This window comes from Cuculus canorus, chromosome 6, assembly GCF_017976375.1.
Source record: "Cuculus canorus isolate bCucCan1 chromosome 6, bCucCan1.pri, whole genome shotgun sequence".
Lineage (NCBI taxonomy): Eukaryota > Metazoa > Chordata > Aves > Cuculiformes > Cuculidae > Cuculus > Cuculus canorus.
This window is the reverse complement of record NC_071406.1, coordinates 27,089,532-27,105,476: the sequence shown is the minus strand read 5'-3', so window position 1 is coordinate 27,105,476 and position 15,945 is coordinate 27,089,532. Positions and strand designations below refer to the sequence as shown.

Here is a 15,945-nt window from a genome sequence, read left to right as displayed (position 1 = left end):
GTATTTACAGCACACTCCAGCAGTCTGTCCCAGCACATATGGGACTGTGCAAAAAGGTACAGCATTTCCCCATATCTACTAATCACACAACAGAAGGAGAGGCACAAAGAATGTTAGCTGTCTTTTATTTCAGTCTGAACTAAAATATTCTTTAAAAAAACTCCAAACACAAACCCATGGATGGAATAGTTTTTCACAATCATAATCTGACTTGCTGTATCACAAAAGGAAGGGTGAGTAATAGCCCAGACAATTAGAGAAAAGTTTTGCACCTTTATGAAGTGCGGGGTGGAGGAAGAGGTAACAGTTCCTCTGCTTCACATCCAGTCAGGAGTATAACTAAATGCATGGTCTGCATTCTGATGCTGCAGCATGGCTTTATTAGGCTTTTAGCCCAGAGGCCTTGTTTCCAGCATTTACTAAGTGCTTCTCAAATACTACAGTCCTGACTGTAGCAATGGGATCAAATCCTTTAGTATAAGGATACTATGCTGTGGTTGGCACTAAAAGATGAGAGGGGCTGCAGAAGAGCTGCCATAGCCCTGAGAGTTCTCTTATATTCAATGGACAGTAATATAGAGATGAGGACGGTTCTGATTTCTAAGGTCTGTTGGACAGTAAGTCACCACTGGTTTGACCAGAGCTGTGACACAGACTGGCCTTCAGTCTGAGAGGAAGAACAAAAGAAAAACAGATCATGAAGTCACGGAGAGAAACCTCGGGTCTGCTGTGAATGACATTAGGAATCCAGACCCACACTGAGGTTGAATGCTATCAATCACATTCAGCTGCTTAGCAAAAGTAAGGCCTAGGCCAGCAGCTTAAGAGGTTTAAGAAAACATGGTATATCAAACATTTAAAAAAGTTTACAGGTTCATTTTTGTCTAGTATTTGAAACGCTACAGAGTGTGATACAGTGCCACTTACACGCTAGTGTAAGTGGGAGATGCTTTGCTGGAGCTTGAGTAGAACCCATGCCTTAAAGTTTCGGCAAAGATGCCAGCTTCCCCTTCAAGTTTTCAGCAAGCTTGTCCATGAACTCGAAGGTGTTCAGGTAGTCAGAGCGTGTGACGCTGAGGGAGGGAAACAAACCAACACAGTTATTAGTTATAAAGCCACTCAAAGTGCAGGAAGACTGTTGAAAGAATTCTACGTCTTGCCTCTAAAACCAAAAGTTCTCCTACTTATCAGGCTGATGTTTCTTGCCAAAAGGCTCCAGAGAAGAGCTATCCAGGTGGTATTTTGCAGTGAAGTAGGTCTCCATCCTAACAAATGGACAGACCAACATAGCCTGCCCATCATAGGAGAAGTCTTTGCAGTTTTTTACTCCCCCGCCCTCCCATCCCCATGCATTTGGTAGAAGAGCAGAGACAGAACAACCTAGACCAAGCTTCCTGTGACAGAGAGCGTCTCATGTTCTGTTTGTACAGCACTGAGTACAAATGAGCCCTGTTCTGTGACTAAACTTCAGCAATTCTTCACTGTACTAAAACAAGTTCCTAGCAAATGCTTTTCAGAAATACCAGGTAAACCAGCCTCCTCCAAGCACAGCTGATTACCGCATACACTTACTTAGGCAGGCCTTTGATACAGGCAGCAAGGTCCTTTGTCATGAAGCCAGATTCAATGGTCTCAATACAGACTTCTTCCAGGGCAACTGCAAAGTTCTTGAGGCTAGTGTTGTTGTCCAGCTTAGCTCTGTGAGCTAGTCCTCTTGTCCATGCAAAGATGGAGGCTGAGAGAGAACATGAGATTACTCTGTCCTTCTAGAGCTCCCTGGATATTGTTCTAAACTGTCACGTGGAACAGTTATCTTTAAGTGTTAATAAAAGTGGAAAAAAGGAAGAAAAAAGATAGTATATCTGGTACGGGAAAGAGAACATTTATCTTCATCTTGTCATCCTTTGCATTTTGTCCAGTTCTAAGCAAAAAAACAAACCCTTGAAACTACTCACTGCCTCGAGCAATCTGTGTGCGTGTAATAATTGTATATTATTCTGTTCCTGACCACGTTGGAAAGAATTACCAGTGGTAAGACTCTGTGGTTACACAGGAATTGTCCTTATGATAGAAGGGCGCAGTTTTCTTCCTGCTATTACATTATACTCTGGTCCCTATGCAATTGTAGAGGATTCTTTCCCTCATGCTGCATTCTAGGTGCACTTACACTGTAAGTATGCACATGGTTTGGAGGGTGGCTGGGTCTGTTGTAGCAGGCCAGTAAAATAAAGAACCACCAACCTAAATCTTAAGGCTGTTAGGGTTAAAAACCCATAGTGTGCTGAAGAGCAAGGGCATGTCTCAAAGACTAGGTTAGGACTAGCTTATTGCTCACACTTACTCCATTCCAGCCTGTTTTTTCTCCAGGCTGCAGCTGTCTCCATGGAAGACAAATGCATTATGAACTACCAGTTCCTATTCCGTGGTGCAATTCTCTGCAAAAGGGATGTAAATGTTCTTACTCCAAACCTGTTCATTCATATGTAGAGGTCACTCAAGGGCAGCGAAAAGCAGCTCACCAATGGGGTTAGTGGATGTTTCTTGGCCCTTCTGGTGCATGCGGTAATGACGAGTAACTGTGCCGTGAGCAGCTTCTGCTTCAACAGTCTTTCCATCAGGACAGATCAGCACACTGGTCATCATCCCCAGAGAGCCATAGCCTACAGAATGCACAGTTTAAAAAGTCCCATGTCTCCTTTGAATAGCCACCTTAAATTCCCCTTAATTCCCCCATCCCACAATCCCTCAACAGCTTCTCGGCCTTGGTAAGTACTCCTGAACAGCAATATTGCTGCTGCTGCAACTATCTGGCTAGTCCTGACGTGCTAAAATGACGGCTTGTCTGAACACAAAGTGCTGCTGAAACTTGAGAAGCAGATATACAGACATTCTGCACCATTTCAAGAAAAACAGTATTCTCACCTAACTTGCTGGACAGATTTTTACTGAAAAGGTACAGTATGAGAACAAAGAATCCTAAATAAGCAGTGTTGGACTGCCAGTTGCTACCTTCCCCACAGGGTGATAGGAAAACAAATCTACTTCATATCAAGGGCATCTGCTCTAGTGAAAGAAACCATAAGCCTGCAAAACTGGACATTCACATCACTTCTAACCCTTTAGAATTCTGTCTTTGAAAGCTTCTTTGCTCAGCAGTCCAACATGTCCTTGGGCTGTGGGAGGCAGTTTATTGGCATTACTTTCGAAAAAGCATATTACATAAAGCTATACATTTTGCCCTGTGGATTTCTACGTCCATAGTCAGTCTGGCACCAGGCAGCTTGGTTATATAGGATTTTGACTAAGCACCACTAGTCGGTAAAGTTAAACATATAAATCCCTTTCTTTGCACCTGACAGGCAGCTTTTAAGTAAGAAAACCTTCAGGACTTATCTGTAGAATTCCTGCCAGCATGCTTACCATCAGTTAGCTTAACTCCAGCTGTCAGTGACAGAATCACAGCTGACAGGATACCTTCCATTAGGATGGAAAGGCTATCAGCTATTATATTGGTAGGAACTGCCATCTGGTGAAGAACTAGTCTTCTGAAGAACTATACAGTCTGCATTCAATATATTTCCTTGTATGAATTAAACCAGAAATTCCTTGCCTGTCTGCTATCTCTGTGATAGGCCACAGATTTAAAATGTGAGTTCCGAGACTACCTCCTGGGCCACTACATAAGTTATGACACAAGGTCATGAGAGACTGTAACTGAGCCTACTTCAGTATAGCACAGGAAACATGTCATACCTTGCGCAACAGAGTCAGACTGCACATCCCCATCATAGTTCTTGCAGGCCCAGACAAAACCTCCTTCAGATTTCAGGGCCTGAGCAACCATGTCATCAATGAGCCTGTGCTCATACCAGATCTTTTTTGCTTCAAACTTGGACTTGTATTCTCTGGAAAACAAAAACCAAACCAGCTTGAAACATAGATAAAAACAGCAATTGCACAATATGTGCAAGTAATTGTACATAGTGAGGTGCATAGAGATTTGCATTCCCTTTACTTTTTTTTTTTCTTTGCTTGGCCATTGCAAGTCAATTGCATGAATCACAGAGAAGCCCACAGAGAATCTGTGACTCTGTTAGGAGAGATGAACACCACAGCCGCATTTAGCACATTAGGCATTGTGTCTTGCGGGCCAAGGGAGACTGCAAAGGAAGACACATTCCTGCTGCAGACTTATGCACTGTGGTAGGAAGTATACAACTATTCTAGTTACCTGTCATAGATATCTTGGAAGATGTCTTTAAAGCGGCCATCGTATCTCTTCAGGATGGTGTTCTTGGTGCTCATATAGAGGGGCCAGCCTTTAGACAGTGCCATCTGGAAAGAGCTGTGGGCAAAATCCTTGATAGACTGGTCAAGATTGTACATTCCCATGGCTACACCACCACAGCCTGTTAGTAGAGGAAGAACAGACAGGAATCAACTATATTTAGTTTTGATTAAGGATTTGACAGTTCCCATATAGCATACTCTGGCAGGCAGTGGTGTTATCCCTCAGGTGTCTTGATATAGTTCTCAATTTAAGGCTGGTTCTTCAGGAGAAGATTCACTTTGCATTATCAATTCAGAGCTCCAGAAGTCCTGTGACGCATGGATAGGAAGGAGGTTTCATTTTACAGCTAGGTACATCTTCATAATATGATCTAATAGTCCTAAGGAGTTTCTTCCTAATCCAGCCTATACAGCAAAACTGTGACAGGAGTGAGCATGCTTGAACTCCTCCTAGCCAGATGGATATTACAGAGTATTTTTCTATCAGAGCATCAGGCAGCAGTTTGGAGTAGAGGTCTCAGTCAAAGCTAAAGATGGCAGTAAACCCATTTCAAGTGCTTTGTACCTTCAGGCTTTGACAGTACTGCAGAATTAACCCCAGCAGTCAGAGGCTGCTTTGCCTAACTCAGTAAACAAGTTTGCACACGCATTCCTGCATCTTTTCAGCACACGTGTAGCCTGCCCTGCAGCTTTGTTTCACTGCAGCCTCACTTCCAGCAAGTTGAGTGCAAGGGAAAGTCCTGAGAAGGCCCTGAGGAACTATCAACATTCACGTGACTTAAACTGTGTAATACAGATGTGTTAGCAGCCTGAAAGGAAGTGCTTTAAACTTACAGCCCAGCTAACCTGGGAAAGCAGAATTCAGATCATGGTAGAGGCTGATTGTGCGTGAAAGTAGGGTCTATGGCTTCATGAAAAAGCTTTGTCATCTTCTCAGCACAACTTTGTTTCTAGTTAAAAGTAGATACCATGTACTTAATTTTAAGTACCTCACTACCACCTCTGCAGTTTGTTGTACAGTGCCTCTATCAGGGATCTTTTCTCTGGAAACAGCCCAAATTTTATTTTTTATTTTTGAAAATACCCTTTCCCAGTATCCATTTGTTTTTATTTCCAGATGGTTGTTACTATATAGACATGCATGCAGAATGAAGAGGGTTAGCCAAAGGAAGTTTATCTGCTTGCCAAGATAGCAAGGTCATTTAAAGTTGATATTGGCATGGCATGAAATTCCTGTTACAAACAAAAATACACATTTCCCCCCTTCCTCCCTTAGTGAGTCAAGGACAGAACAGGGTCTGATCAGCTACAGAGACCGTGTCCTCTGGAGCTATGATTTCATAGTTGCTGGAAGATATCTATTAATTTTTATTCAACTAGTTATTTGCAAGTAGGTAAAAAAGCCCTCGTTGCAATCACACAATCCTACTGCCTACTAAAATCTCTTGATGCGGTGTCAAGACTGAACGTACTACTATAGCAATAGGACAAGCTTCCCGTATGCACTGTGGAGATACGCTGGCATAACAATTATCTGTGGGGAAGGGAGTTCCCCCAGAGCAACAGCAGTAATCTGCCATCTTTGCACTTCTTTGCTTTTGGCTCACTGATGCAACAGAGCAGTGAATCAGACTGGCAGCTGGAACTGCCAGACATCTCCAATACAGGCTCACCAGTCACTTATCAAATGCAAACAGATTAGGACTGGCAGTGAAGCAGGTGAAAACCAGATGAAAGGCTGCGCAACAAGACAGAGTAGAGATTTAAACTTCCACAAGCAAGAATGCCAGAGAAATCAATACAAAGAGGGGGTCATATGGCAGTCTTGGCACCCATTTGCCAAGCCAACTGCGTACAAACTACAGTTCTGTGGCTTACATAGATGTATTAGGTTTTTGTAGCTAGAAAGAAAACATTGCACACTCATACATACAGGTCACCATAAGGCTTCAAATCCTGAACCCTTTGATCCTTGATATGCAAGAGAGGATTTGTGTGATGTTTTCCCAAACCCTGCCCCTAGAGAAACACCCTGGGTTCTAGCAGTGTGTGTAATTGTTACCATGCAACAAAGCCCAGCAATGTCAGGACTCCTGAGCCTAGCAATGTCTACAACCAGCACAACAATACTGCTAGGAGGGACACCAATACCTTTGGGACTGCACCTGTTTGGGCCTACATAGTTGGGAGCATCCTTGTCAAATCTCCTCTCCACCTTACAGAATGTCAGTTCTCATTTCCATTGAAAAAAAGACCACTTGATAAAGAAGAGTACAAACCACAAAGGCATACAGAGCCCAGTAAGACCAACTAAACCAGGATTATACCCAAGTTATTCTCAAAAATATATGTCCCCTTGGGTCAAGCAAGTTCCCCTCTGATCAAAGTATAAAACATACATGCCGCTACCAGACTCATCATACAAGGAGCACAACAGGTGGCCAGTCAAGTAGGATTGTGTGTTTGATATGCCTTTCCAAACCCAGCAAGGCCTCAAGTAACTTTCAGTACTGCCCAGAAAAGGAACAAGGTCCAGACCTCCTTCCCCACTCTACAAAGTCAAATCTTACCATCAAACAGATGTGACTGATACTTCAAATTTGATTTAAACTAAAAATATCTGTTTTAATCACAACTTGGAAATAATACCTACTTTCAAAGTTGTGGACCAGATATGTGACTGGTTTGCCTCCATCTCCTGGAGTGTAGGTCATCTCTACTTTTCCAGGCCCAGGTACCACAAAATCAGTTGCCCTGTACTGTTAAAAAAAAAAAAAAGCCATGATTATTTTGTCAGGAGGACCAAACCAAAAAATACAACCTACATTTGGGAGGCCAAGGTGCAGAACAGCATAAACCATTAAACCAAGAAATCTACTGAACAGGCTCTGTTTACTCAGCCACCTGGATTACTTTACTAGATACTAGAAAGAAAAGTAGTCAAGGGTCTGCCCATTTCAGAAGACATCTTCCTCTTTAAGGTAAAAAGTTTACAGATTCTTTAGCCCCATCAATTGGCAGAATATGTAGTTACAAAAGTGTCTTGCTCATATGTCCTTTACATGTTCTTTTATTATTCGTTTCACTTTAATCTCATACTTTGGCAGGGTTTCAATCCTCCACCTTAATCCCTTGTTTCCTATTATTTTGACCTCAATTATTCAGTATTGTTAAGGATGTTGAAGCCCAATCTCTTCCAGAGTCAGGGCCTTGCAATTATTTCCCTCCTGGAAACTTATTATTTTACCTTCCGATTCCAACTAATCTTGTCATTTGGTCTCAGTTTGTGGGTTTACCCATCTGTTTAAGCACTTCGCTATTCTAGAAGACCTTCCCTTCATTGTGTTTGGCTGCTTTACAGTGTATCATTACCCACTGAGAACAGTATGGTTGATTCTGGTCCTCTAGGCTGCCCAAAGGCCACTACACCGATTGCCACGCCAGGGCTTTCCATGGCCTTGTACTACCTCTGCCAGGAAAGCTGCTCTGTTTCCCTACTTTAGTACCACAGCCTGATGTGCCCAGCATGAATACTGGCTCTCCAGGAATGCCGTGCAACTAAGTTTAAGAAGCAGATCACTTCAAAAAAAAACAAAAAACAAACCCAAAAACAAACCACAAAACCCAAACCACACCACGCACAGAACACAACTTTGCCCACTTTCAAAAATCACTCACACGGATCCATTTTCGCTGTGAGCTAATTTGCCACCAAAAAGTCCTTCTGAGAAATAAGACAGGCAGTGCAAAGGATATTTTCTGAAGACATTGTTATGGAGGGAGGAAGGTTCTGCAGAGGCAAAGCAAAGTAACTCAGAGCAGTTATACCCTGTATTTAGGTACAGGCCTATCTAAGCAGCACAGACTCCCCAGTGCAGCTACACTAAGGAAGAGAGGCATGGACAAGGGTCTCCCACACTCTGCCAGGTGTTGTACAAAGTGCCAGGAAGTACCCATTCCCAGGTGGAGTGCAAGGGATAAAGCAGCAGCACAGGGATGTCTAAGTCTCTATACCAGTCAGGACTAAGCCTGTTCAGATAAAAAGACAGATAAACACTGAAATGACTCACTTGATCCCCATAAGCATGACGGCCAATGACAATGGGTTTCACCCATCCGGACACCAGCCGTGGAATGTTCTTGCAGATAATAGCCTCCCTGAAGACGGTGCCACCTAGGATGTTTCTAATAGTCCCATTGGGAGACTTCCACATCTGTTTTAACTTGAACTCCTCCACTCTTTTCTCATCAGGAGTGATGGTTGCACACTTTATGCCAACATTGTATTTCTTTATGGCTTCAGCAGCTTCCACAGTTACTTTATCATTTGTGGCATCACGATGCTCAATGCCCAAGTCATAGCTGCAACAAACCCATAAAGATAGTCAGAACTGCCCAGGACATTTGTTAGAGTCAAACAGGAAAGAAACCAGACCCATCTATGCCTGTGAGGGTAGTTCCAGCACTCAGCCATAACCAAAGTTATCCCTCTGCCAGTGTAAATGCTGCTGGAGTGGAAGTAAACATAGGCTTATATACCAATACTTCTGCTGCTGGTAGGAGTTTGGAGAAAGGACAGCTTCAGCTTATGGCTGACACTCTGCCAGCATGGGACACAGCCAATATCTCCTCTACCTTCCCTTCTGAGTTTCCTGGCAATGGAAGCTTTCAGTCTGGGACTCTAATGGTATAGAGCAGCACAGTCCCTAGATGAATATGGGCCTTTACTTCAAACCTCTTGTACCGAGGGTTCAGGCTTCCTTCACATACTGAGACTATGAAGCTCCACTAGGCTTCGAAAACTGCTTTGACAATGGACAATCCTGCTCTGGCAGCAAAACTGACAGCGTTTCCCTCGAACAGTCAAAGGAAGTGTTTCCCGCACTCACTGTTTTAATAGCTTTTGGTGTCCCAGCACGGGACAGCCCTGAAGCATAGCCATCTGTACATGAATCTAGCCATTGTGCCACCTCAGCCAGGGGTCTGCCTCCCCTCCTCCTCCCCGTCTTTGAAGAAGGATGTTCTCCAGACTGTGCACATGTATTATGCTGCTGGGTTCCCATTTGCTTAGTTCTCAACACCAACAAACAGAAAGCCTGACATTGACAGCATAAAGATTATTTCAGGAGTAGGGGAAGAGGTCAGACTTGTGGGTTTAATAATGGCAGATAGCACCGAAGGCCTCTGTCCACTCAGCTAGGAGACATGCAGCTCAATACTTCTCTAACAATTATAGCTCAGTGGATAGAAAGGGAAGAGATTATTTGTTCTACTTCACCAGATGCTGTAGATACCACGTTCCTTTTGCTATACCAGCTGCTAGTACTTGTTTTTTTCCAGAAGTGAGTGTGGGAGCACAGCCTACACTCTGGGAACAGTTGCAACAGTTAGCTCATACTGCCAGCAGAAGAGTGCAAGCTTACAAACACCAGGGCACAGTCTGTGCTCTACAATCACCCTTTTGCCCTCTGGGTAGATCTTCAAGCAGAGATGGCAAGAGGCCATAAACTTGCTCAGAGTCCACAGACGCTAGTTTTCAAGTCAAGGAGTGGCTGAAACACCCCATGTTTCTAATTGCTTAGGCTGCAGGAAGCCATGCAGATTGCCCAGGAGCTGGAAAGCCAAGGCAGAGGAGATAAAAAAATGCAGAACATATTTGTGAGAGGCCTTCTCAGAGGTACAGTACAGAAAAAAAATTAAGCGTTCACTACTTACTGCTGTGAGGAACCCCAGAGGGGCTGCTAACAGACTTCAGCAAAACACCTTCACCAAGTTTTCCAGAGTACTTAAGGTTGGCCCTTAGGTAAGTTGCCCAGAGCAGTCTGCTGGGACCTTACTAATATAAAAAGAGCGAGACTGCTCCTCCGGCACTAGTGCAGAGAGGCTTTAAAGCTTTCAGTACTAAGTGAAATATGATCAATGCCTAATGACACACGCAAGCAGCAGTACAAAGTGGCTGCGTGTCATGAAGAGCCATTACCTGTGCAAATCCAGATCTACATAAGGAAAAATCAGCTTTTCTTTAATCAGTTCCCAGATGACCCGCGTCATTTCATCTCCTTGCATCTCCACAACAGAGCCTCCATGGATTTTCTTAGACATCTTGAGCTGCAATAGACATAAAGAGACCCCCAAACTAAGTTAAAAACTGCCAACACCATCACCGATACATGTATCCTGCATTTTTACACCACCAGTAGTTGAGAGATACTAATATAGCATACACCATCTCTCCTAAAAGTCCTGAAAGAATCACAGCTTATCCCTAGTTTCATGCTAACAGGTATTTTTCTTAGAGCTCCAGCTCCTAGGCAGATTTATCAGGATAAAACCAAAGGTTAATATCTGAGATTTAAGGACGTGTGTTCTAAGGGTATGAGCTCTAATTATGGCTGTACAAAACAATTTGAAAGCATGAACAAACCCTTTCTCGAAATTCCACAGAAATCAATGAGTGCAGTATTTTCAGAATTCCCGTCTTCTAGTTCAGTCACCCACTTCTCCCCCTTTTACTGAAAAAGAGGGGTTAACAGACATTTTAATAACAGCTCATATTGCTGGCCCTAATAAGATTAACGCATTGTCAGCTTCTTTATTAGTTTCCTTCCCCAGGAAGGAAGGAAACAGATACAAAAATCTAAAGGCCACATCAAGAGTACTTTCTCCTGGCAGGCTTTATTTCTGCTGTTAAAATAAATACTGGACAAATTTGTTTTCTGTATGGAACAGAGGTTTCCCAAGATGTTTGTTGACAAATGCTCAAAAAAAAAACCAACCAAAAACCTGAACTCTGCCCTTCTATTTGCACTTTGTTCCTTGACAAAACCCAACTCCACGAGCCACTGAACTACTCTAACAGTGCCCTGCTTTACAGCCACAGTTGCTAGGTTCGGAGCTCTGATTATGCAAGAGCGATGACTTGGCAAGTTCTGCTTCCCAAGACAGCCCTGTTCTTGTCTGCAGCTGTTAGGATGCTACAATGAGATACCAAACCCTCCTGCCTAGGGTTGCGGTCTCACAGATACCAGGGTCCATGAATGGCTTTATCCAGACTGTGGGATCCTACAGAACACGGTCTATTCATCTAGATGACGTTACATAGAGATTTGAGGTTTGCAGTGCAAGGGCCCCAAGTTACAGGCACATGAGAAGACTGCTTCCTAGATCATTTTTTTTTTTTTTAATTAGACTAACTTGTGCCGTATTTCCAAAAACCAATCCATTAAACATTTTTAATCTGGAAAGAGAAAATTTCTAAGCCATGCTCTAGCTTTTTAAAGAGCAATTTTTTTTTTTTAAATGTAAAAAAAAAAGGTTGTGTGTTACTGATACTATTTACTATGAACACATGGACTTGAAAAATTAACTAGTCTGAAGCACTCTTATTCAAGACAAAGATAATATCTTGGCTTATAGTAAGCCGCTATAATCCTCATGGCAAACCTGACAACACTGTCTGACCTCAGCTTATTTATGCAAGTATTTTGGGCCCAATTTTCAATTGTGACTGTCTAAATAAGGACTGTAACACATTCCCATAGCCTAGGCACAGCATTACTAATGAGGCTACTTCAGTTTTACTTTTGGCAACTAAACAGTTTGAGAACAAAACAGTTTGGCAACTAAACAGTTATTCATTTAAGCCAAAGCGTACACAGACACCCACCCACCATCATTTGTTTTCTGGTTTGATCCCTACTTAAAGAAGGCAAATCAGACTACGTCAGTCATAGCAACAGGTTTTGCACAGCTGGCTTCAGACCTAGATGGTGCTGCTGTCACAAGGCAAACACAAAGGTACATGAGATGTACCTCCACTGAACTACATCTCCACTTATATGAAGAAACAGGAGCTTCTTAAACTCTGACAGCACCCTAGCAATTTACAGATAGCAAGATAGAGTTCACCCTCAGCAAATCTGCAGGTGACACCAAGTTGAGTGGTGCAGTTGTCACACCAGAAAGACAGGATGTCATCCAGAGGGACCTGGACAGGCTGGTGAAGTGGGCCTGTGTGAACCTCATGAGGCTCAGCAAGGCCAAGAGCAAGGTCCTACACCTGCATCAGGGCAATTTGTGGTTTAGATACAGGACAGGGGATGAGGTGATTGAGAGCAGCCCTGCAGAGAAGCACTTGGGGGTGCTAATTGATGAGAGGCTTGATAGAAGCTGGCAATGTGTGCTTGCAGCCCAGAAGGCCAGCCGTATCCTGGGCTGCATCAAAAGAAGTATGGCCAGCAGATGGAGGGAGGTGATTCTTTCTCTCTACTCCACCCTCTTGAGAGCCCACCTGGAGTACTGTGTCCAGTTCTGGAATCCCAAACATAAGAAGGATATGGAACTGTTGAAACAGGTTCAGATCAGAGCCATGAAGACAATCAGAGGGCTGGAGCACCTCCGCTGTGAGGACAGGCTGAGAGAGTTGTAGTTGTTCAGCCTGGAGAAGAGAATGCTCAGGGGATACTTTATAGCGACCTTTCAGTACCTGAAGGGGCTACAAGAAAGCTGGGGAGGGACTATTTACAAGGCCACACAGTGAAAGTATGAGGGGGGATGGCTTTAAATTGGAAAGGAGAAGATTTAGATTAGAAATTAGAAAGAAGTTCTTTACAGTGAGAGTGGTGAGGCACTGGCCCAGGTTGCCCAGAGAAGATGCGGCTGCCCCATCCCTGGGGATGTTCAAGGCCAGGTTGGATGGGGCATGGGCAGCCTGATCTGGTGGGAGGCGTCCCTGCCCATGGCAGGGGGATTTTTAGTGGTTAAATTTAAAGGTACCTTCCAACCCAAACCATTCTAGCATTCTTTGACCAAGGCCCTGCTGCCTTTCCCCTCCTGAAGCACCGATGTCCAGGTTTCCGGGCACAGCAGCAGTTCTGCAGTCACACCCCTCTTCTCCACACCACTCAACGTGCCAAGGAGTTCCTCCAGAGAGCACACACTCCCTGGAGCTCACCCCCTTACTCGGACTTCACACTCCTCAGAATCCCCATGAGCCTGAGAGCTGTGCCCCTGGCAGCAGCCCTTCCCTCAGCACCCAGGCGTCCAGCCAAGGCGCTTAGGAGAAGCCTGTGAATTTCCAAACGCTCCTTGGAAGGACTGGGGGCCTTCGGTCAACAATTAACTATGGCCACAGCTCGCTCGCCCAGCTTCGCAGCGGGTCCCTCGGGGCCGCGCTGCCCCCGCCCGGCCCCGCGGCGCTGCGGGGTTTCAGCCCGGCCCCTCCCGCTCGCGGCCCGCGAAGAACAAAGGGCGGCGCCCCATTACCTGCGCGCTCCGCCGGAGGGGCTCTCGTGGCGCTGCCGGGTCGGCGGCGAGCGGGGCGTTTTATGGAGCCGCTCCTCCTCCTCTTTCTCCTCCTCTTTCTCCTCCTCCTCCTCTTTCTCCTCCTCCTCCTCTTTCTCCTCCTTCTCTTTTTCCTCCTCCTTGCTCCTCCTCCTCTTTCTCCTCTTCCTCTGTTTCCTCCTCCTTTCTCCTCCTCCTCTTTTTCCTCCTCCTTTCTCCTCCTCTTTCTTCTTTTCCTCTTCCTCCTCCTCTTTCTCCTCCTCCTCTTTCTCCTCCTTTCTTCTCTTTCTCCTCAGAATCCTGCTTAGAATCCTCCTGCTAATCCTCCTCCGCCTTCCTTCTCCTCAGAATCCTTCTCCTCCTTCTCCCCAGAATCCTTCTCCCCAGAATTCTCCTCAGAACCATCTTTATCATCCTCAGAATTATCATCAGAATAATCAGAATCAGAGACTCCTTTAGGCTCGAAAAGAGCTTTAAGACCATCGACCCCAACCGTAAATGTTACACTGCCAAATTCAAAATTATTTTAGGGCAGTCTTTGTTCTATCGTAATACAAAATACCATCACTTTAGAATACGAAGTCCAGAAGACAAGGAGTGAAAACCGCTCATGGCTCAACAAGCTGAAACACTGCCTCCTTTTGAAACTCTTTATGCCTCTTGACTACCAGCTTATACAGAGTGGACGCTGTTTTTTCAAACAAGTGGAGAAACTCAAATGTCAGAACAAAGATGTCAGGTATAAATGAAGTAGCCTTTTAAGTTTCCAAAGAAATATTTCATGCTTGTACAGTAAATTGTAAAAAAAACAAAAAAACAAAAAAACAAATTTACGTAAACTTAGATGTTTAGCCATGCATATTATGATCTGTGCCTGTAGTTCAAATGCAATTTAAAGCTGTGCAAACCCATCAAACAGCTTAGAGTACTGGAAACAACACAGTGAACGCAAGAGTAAAGAAAATAAAAGCAAAGCGGGGATGTTGGAAGTCAAAACGCTAGAGCTTACTTGCGCTCCTCGGGAACTGCAGGGAGGGGCCGATGCAGTGAGTAGTTGCTATTGCAAAAAGTGGAATATTTTTTATTTAAGCTGAAGTAGAGTTAAGATCATCCAAGTAACTGTATTTTTTTTGAAAGTTTGGCTGCCCTGGCAGCTGCAGGGAGTGGCTATTAAAAATAAAAAAGCGGTTGCTATTACAAAATGTGGAATACTTTGATTTAAGCTAAAGTAAAGTTCATCTAACATCGAAAACTCTGGCAAATAAATTCCCTAAGACTCACTTTAGAGTTTTAGAAAACAAGCACCCTTCAGTCAGCCTGGGCGAGAGAGCGATCACTGACCATATGCAGTGAGACAAAAGTAGTTACTGTTACAAAAAGTGGAATATTTTGATTTAAGCTAAAGTAGAGTTTCATCTAAGTAATCATATTTATTGGAAGTTATAAAGAACACGCTTCCTTTCAAAGAGTGTTTTTTTGCAGACGGTGTTCATTCTCTTGCAGATGACAACGCCCTGTGTCCAGCATGGTCTGTGCTAACAGACGTGTCTGCTGCTGTCACCACTACTGTTCACAGTCTCTTCCCATCTCAAATACAAGGCCAGGCAGAGCTGGAGCCGTCTCCAAATTAGGAGAGAGTTGACTGTCTTGAATCATGGAATCATAGAATGGTTTGCATTAGAAGGGACCTTAGAGCCCATCCAGTTCCAACCCCCTGCCATGGGCAGGGACACCTCCCACCAGACCAGGCTGCTCAAAGCCCCATTCAACCTGACCTTGAACACCTCCAGGGATGGGGCAGCCACAGCCTCCCTGGGCAACCTGTGCCAGCGCCTCACCAACCTCATGGTGAAGAAATTCCTCCTTATGTCTAGTCTAAATCATCCTCTCTCCAGTTTATACCCATTAGTCTCCTTAATAATATTACAAATAGTCCTTGGAAAGCACTGGGATGGACATAAGATTTCAGGGGAACTTTATACACCTGAATGGAAGAGGGAAACACTTTGTAACCAGCTCTTGTCTGGCTGCACACGATCAGTGGAGATGGCTCCTTCATGTTGCCCAGCCCTGATTAAAGGGTGCTGGCTTCCTAAAACTCCACAACGAGCCTCGGGGAGAGAGGAGGTTGTAGAGAGCAGGGAGCTGGCCTCGTCTCCCAAGTGACAGGGGACAGGATAAGGGGGAATGGCCTCAAGCTGCCCCAGAGGAAGTTCAGACTGGACATCTGGAAAAAATATTTCACAGAAAGGGCCATGGGGCAGTGGCAGAGGCTGCCCAGGGAGGTGGTGGAGTCACCGTCCCTGGAGGGGTTTAAAAGACGGGTGGATGAGGTGCTCAGGGACATGGTTTAGTGGCAGTTATGAATGGTTA

General features: G+C 44.4%; 1 protein-coding gene across 1 annotated transcript; it reads right to left on the bottom strand.

The window, feature by feature from the left end:
* Window positions 1-108: 108 nt before the first annotated feature.
* IDH1 (isocitrate dehydrogenase (NADP(+)) 1) lies at window positions 109-13,693 on the bottom strand. Its single transcript, XM_054070317.1, has 9 exons — window positions 13,555-13,693; window positions 10,271-10,398; window positions 8,361-8,652; window positions 6,944-7,049; window positions 4,232-4,409; window positions 3,754-3,905; window positions 2,520-2,660; window positions 1,573-1,735; window positions 109-1,073 (listed from the first exon to the last, which is right to left on the bottom strand). Exons 2-9 carry the CDS (start codon window positions 10,390-10,392, stop codon window positions 980-982), a joined length of 1,248 nt encoding a protein of 415 aa, XP_053926292.1. The 5' UTR covers window positions 10,393-10,398; window positions 13,555-13,693; the 3' UTR covers window positions 109-979.
* Window positions 13,694-15,945: the final 2,252 nt, after the last annotated feature.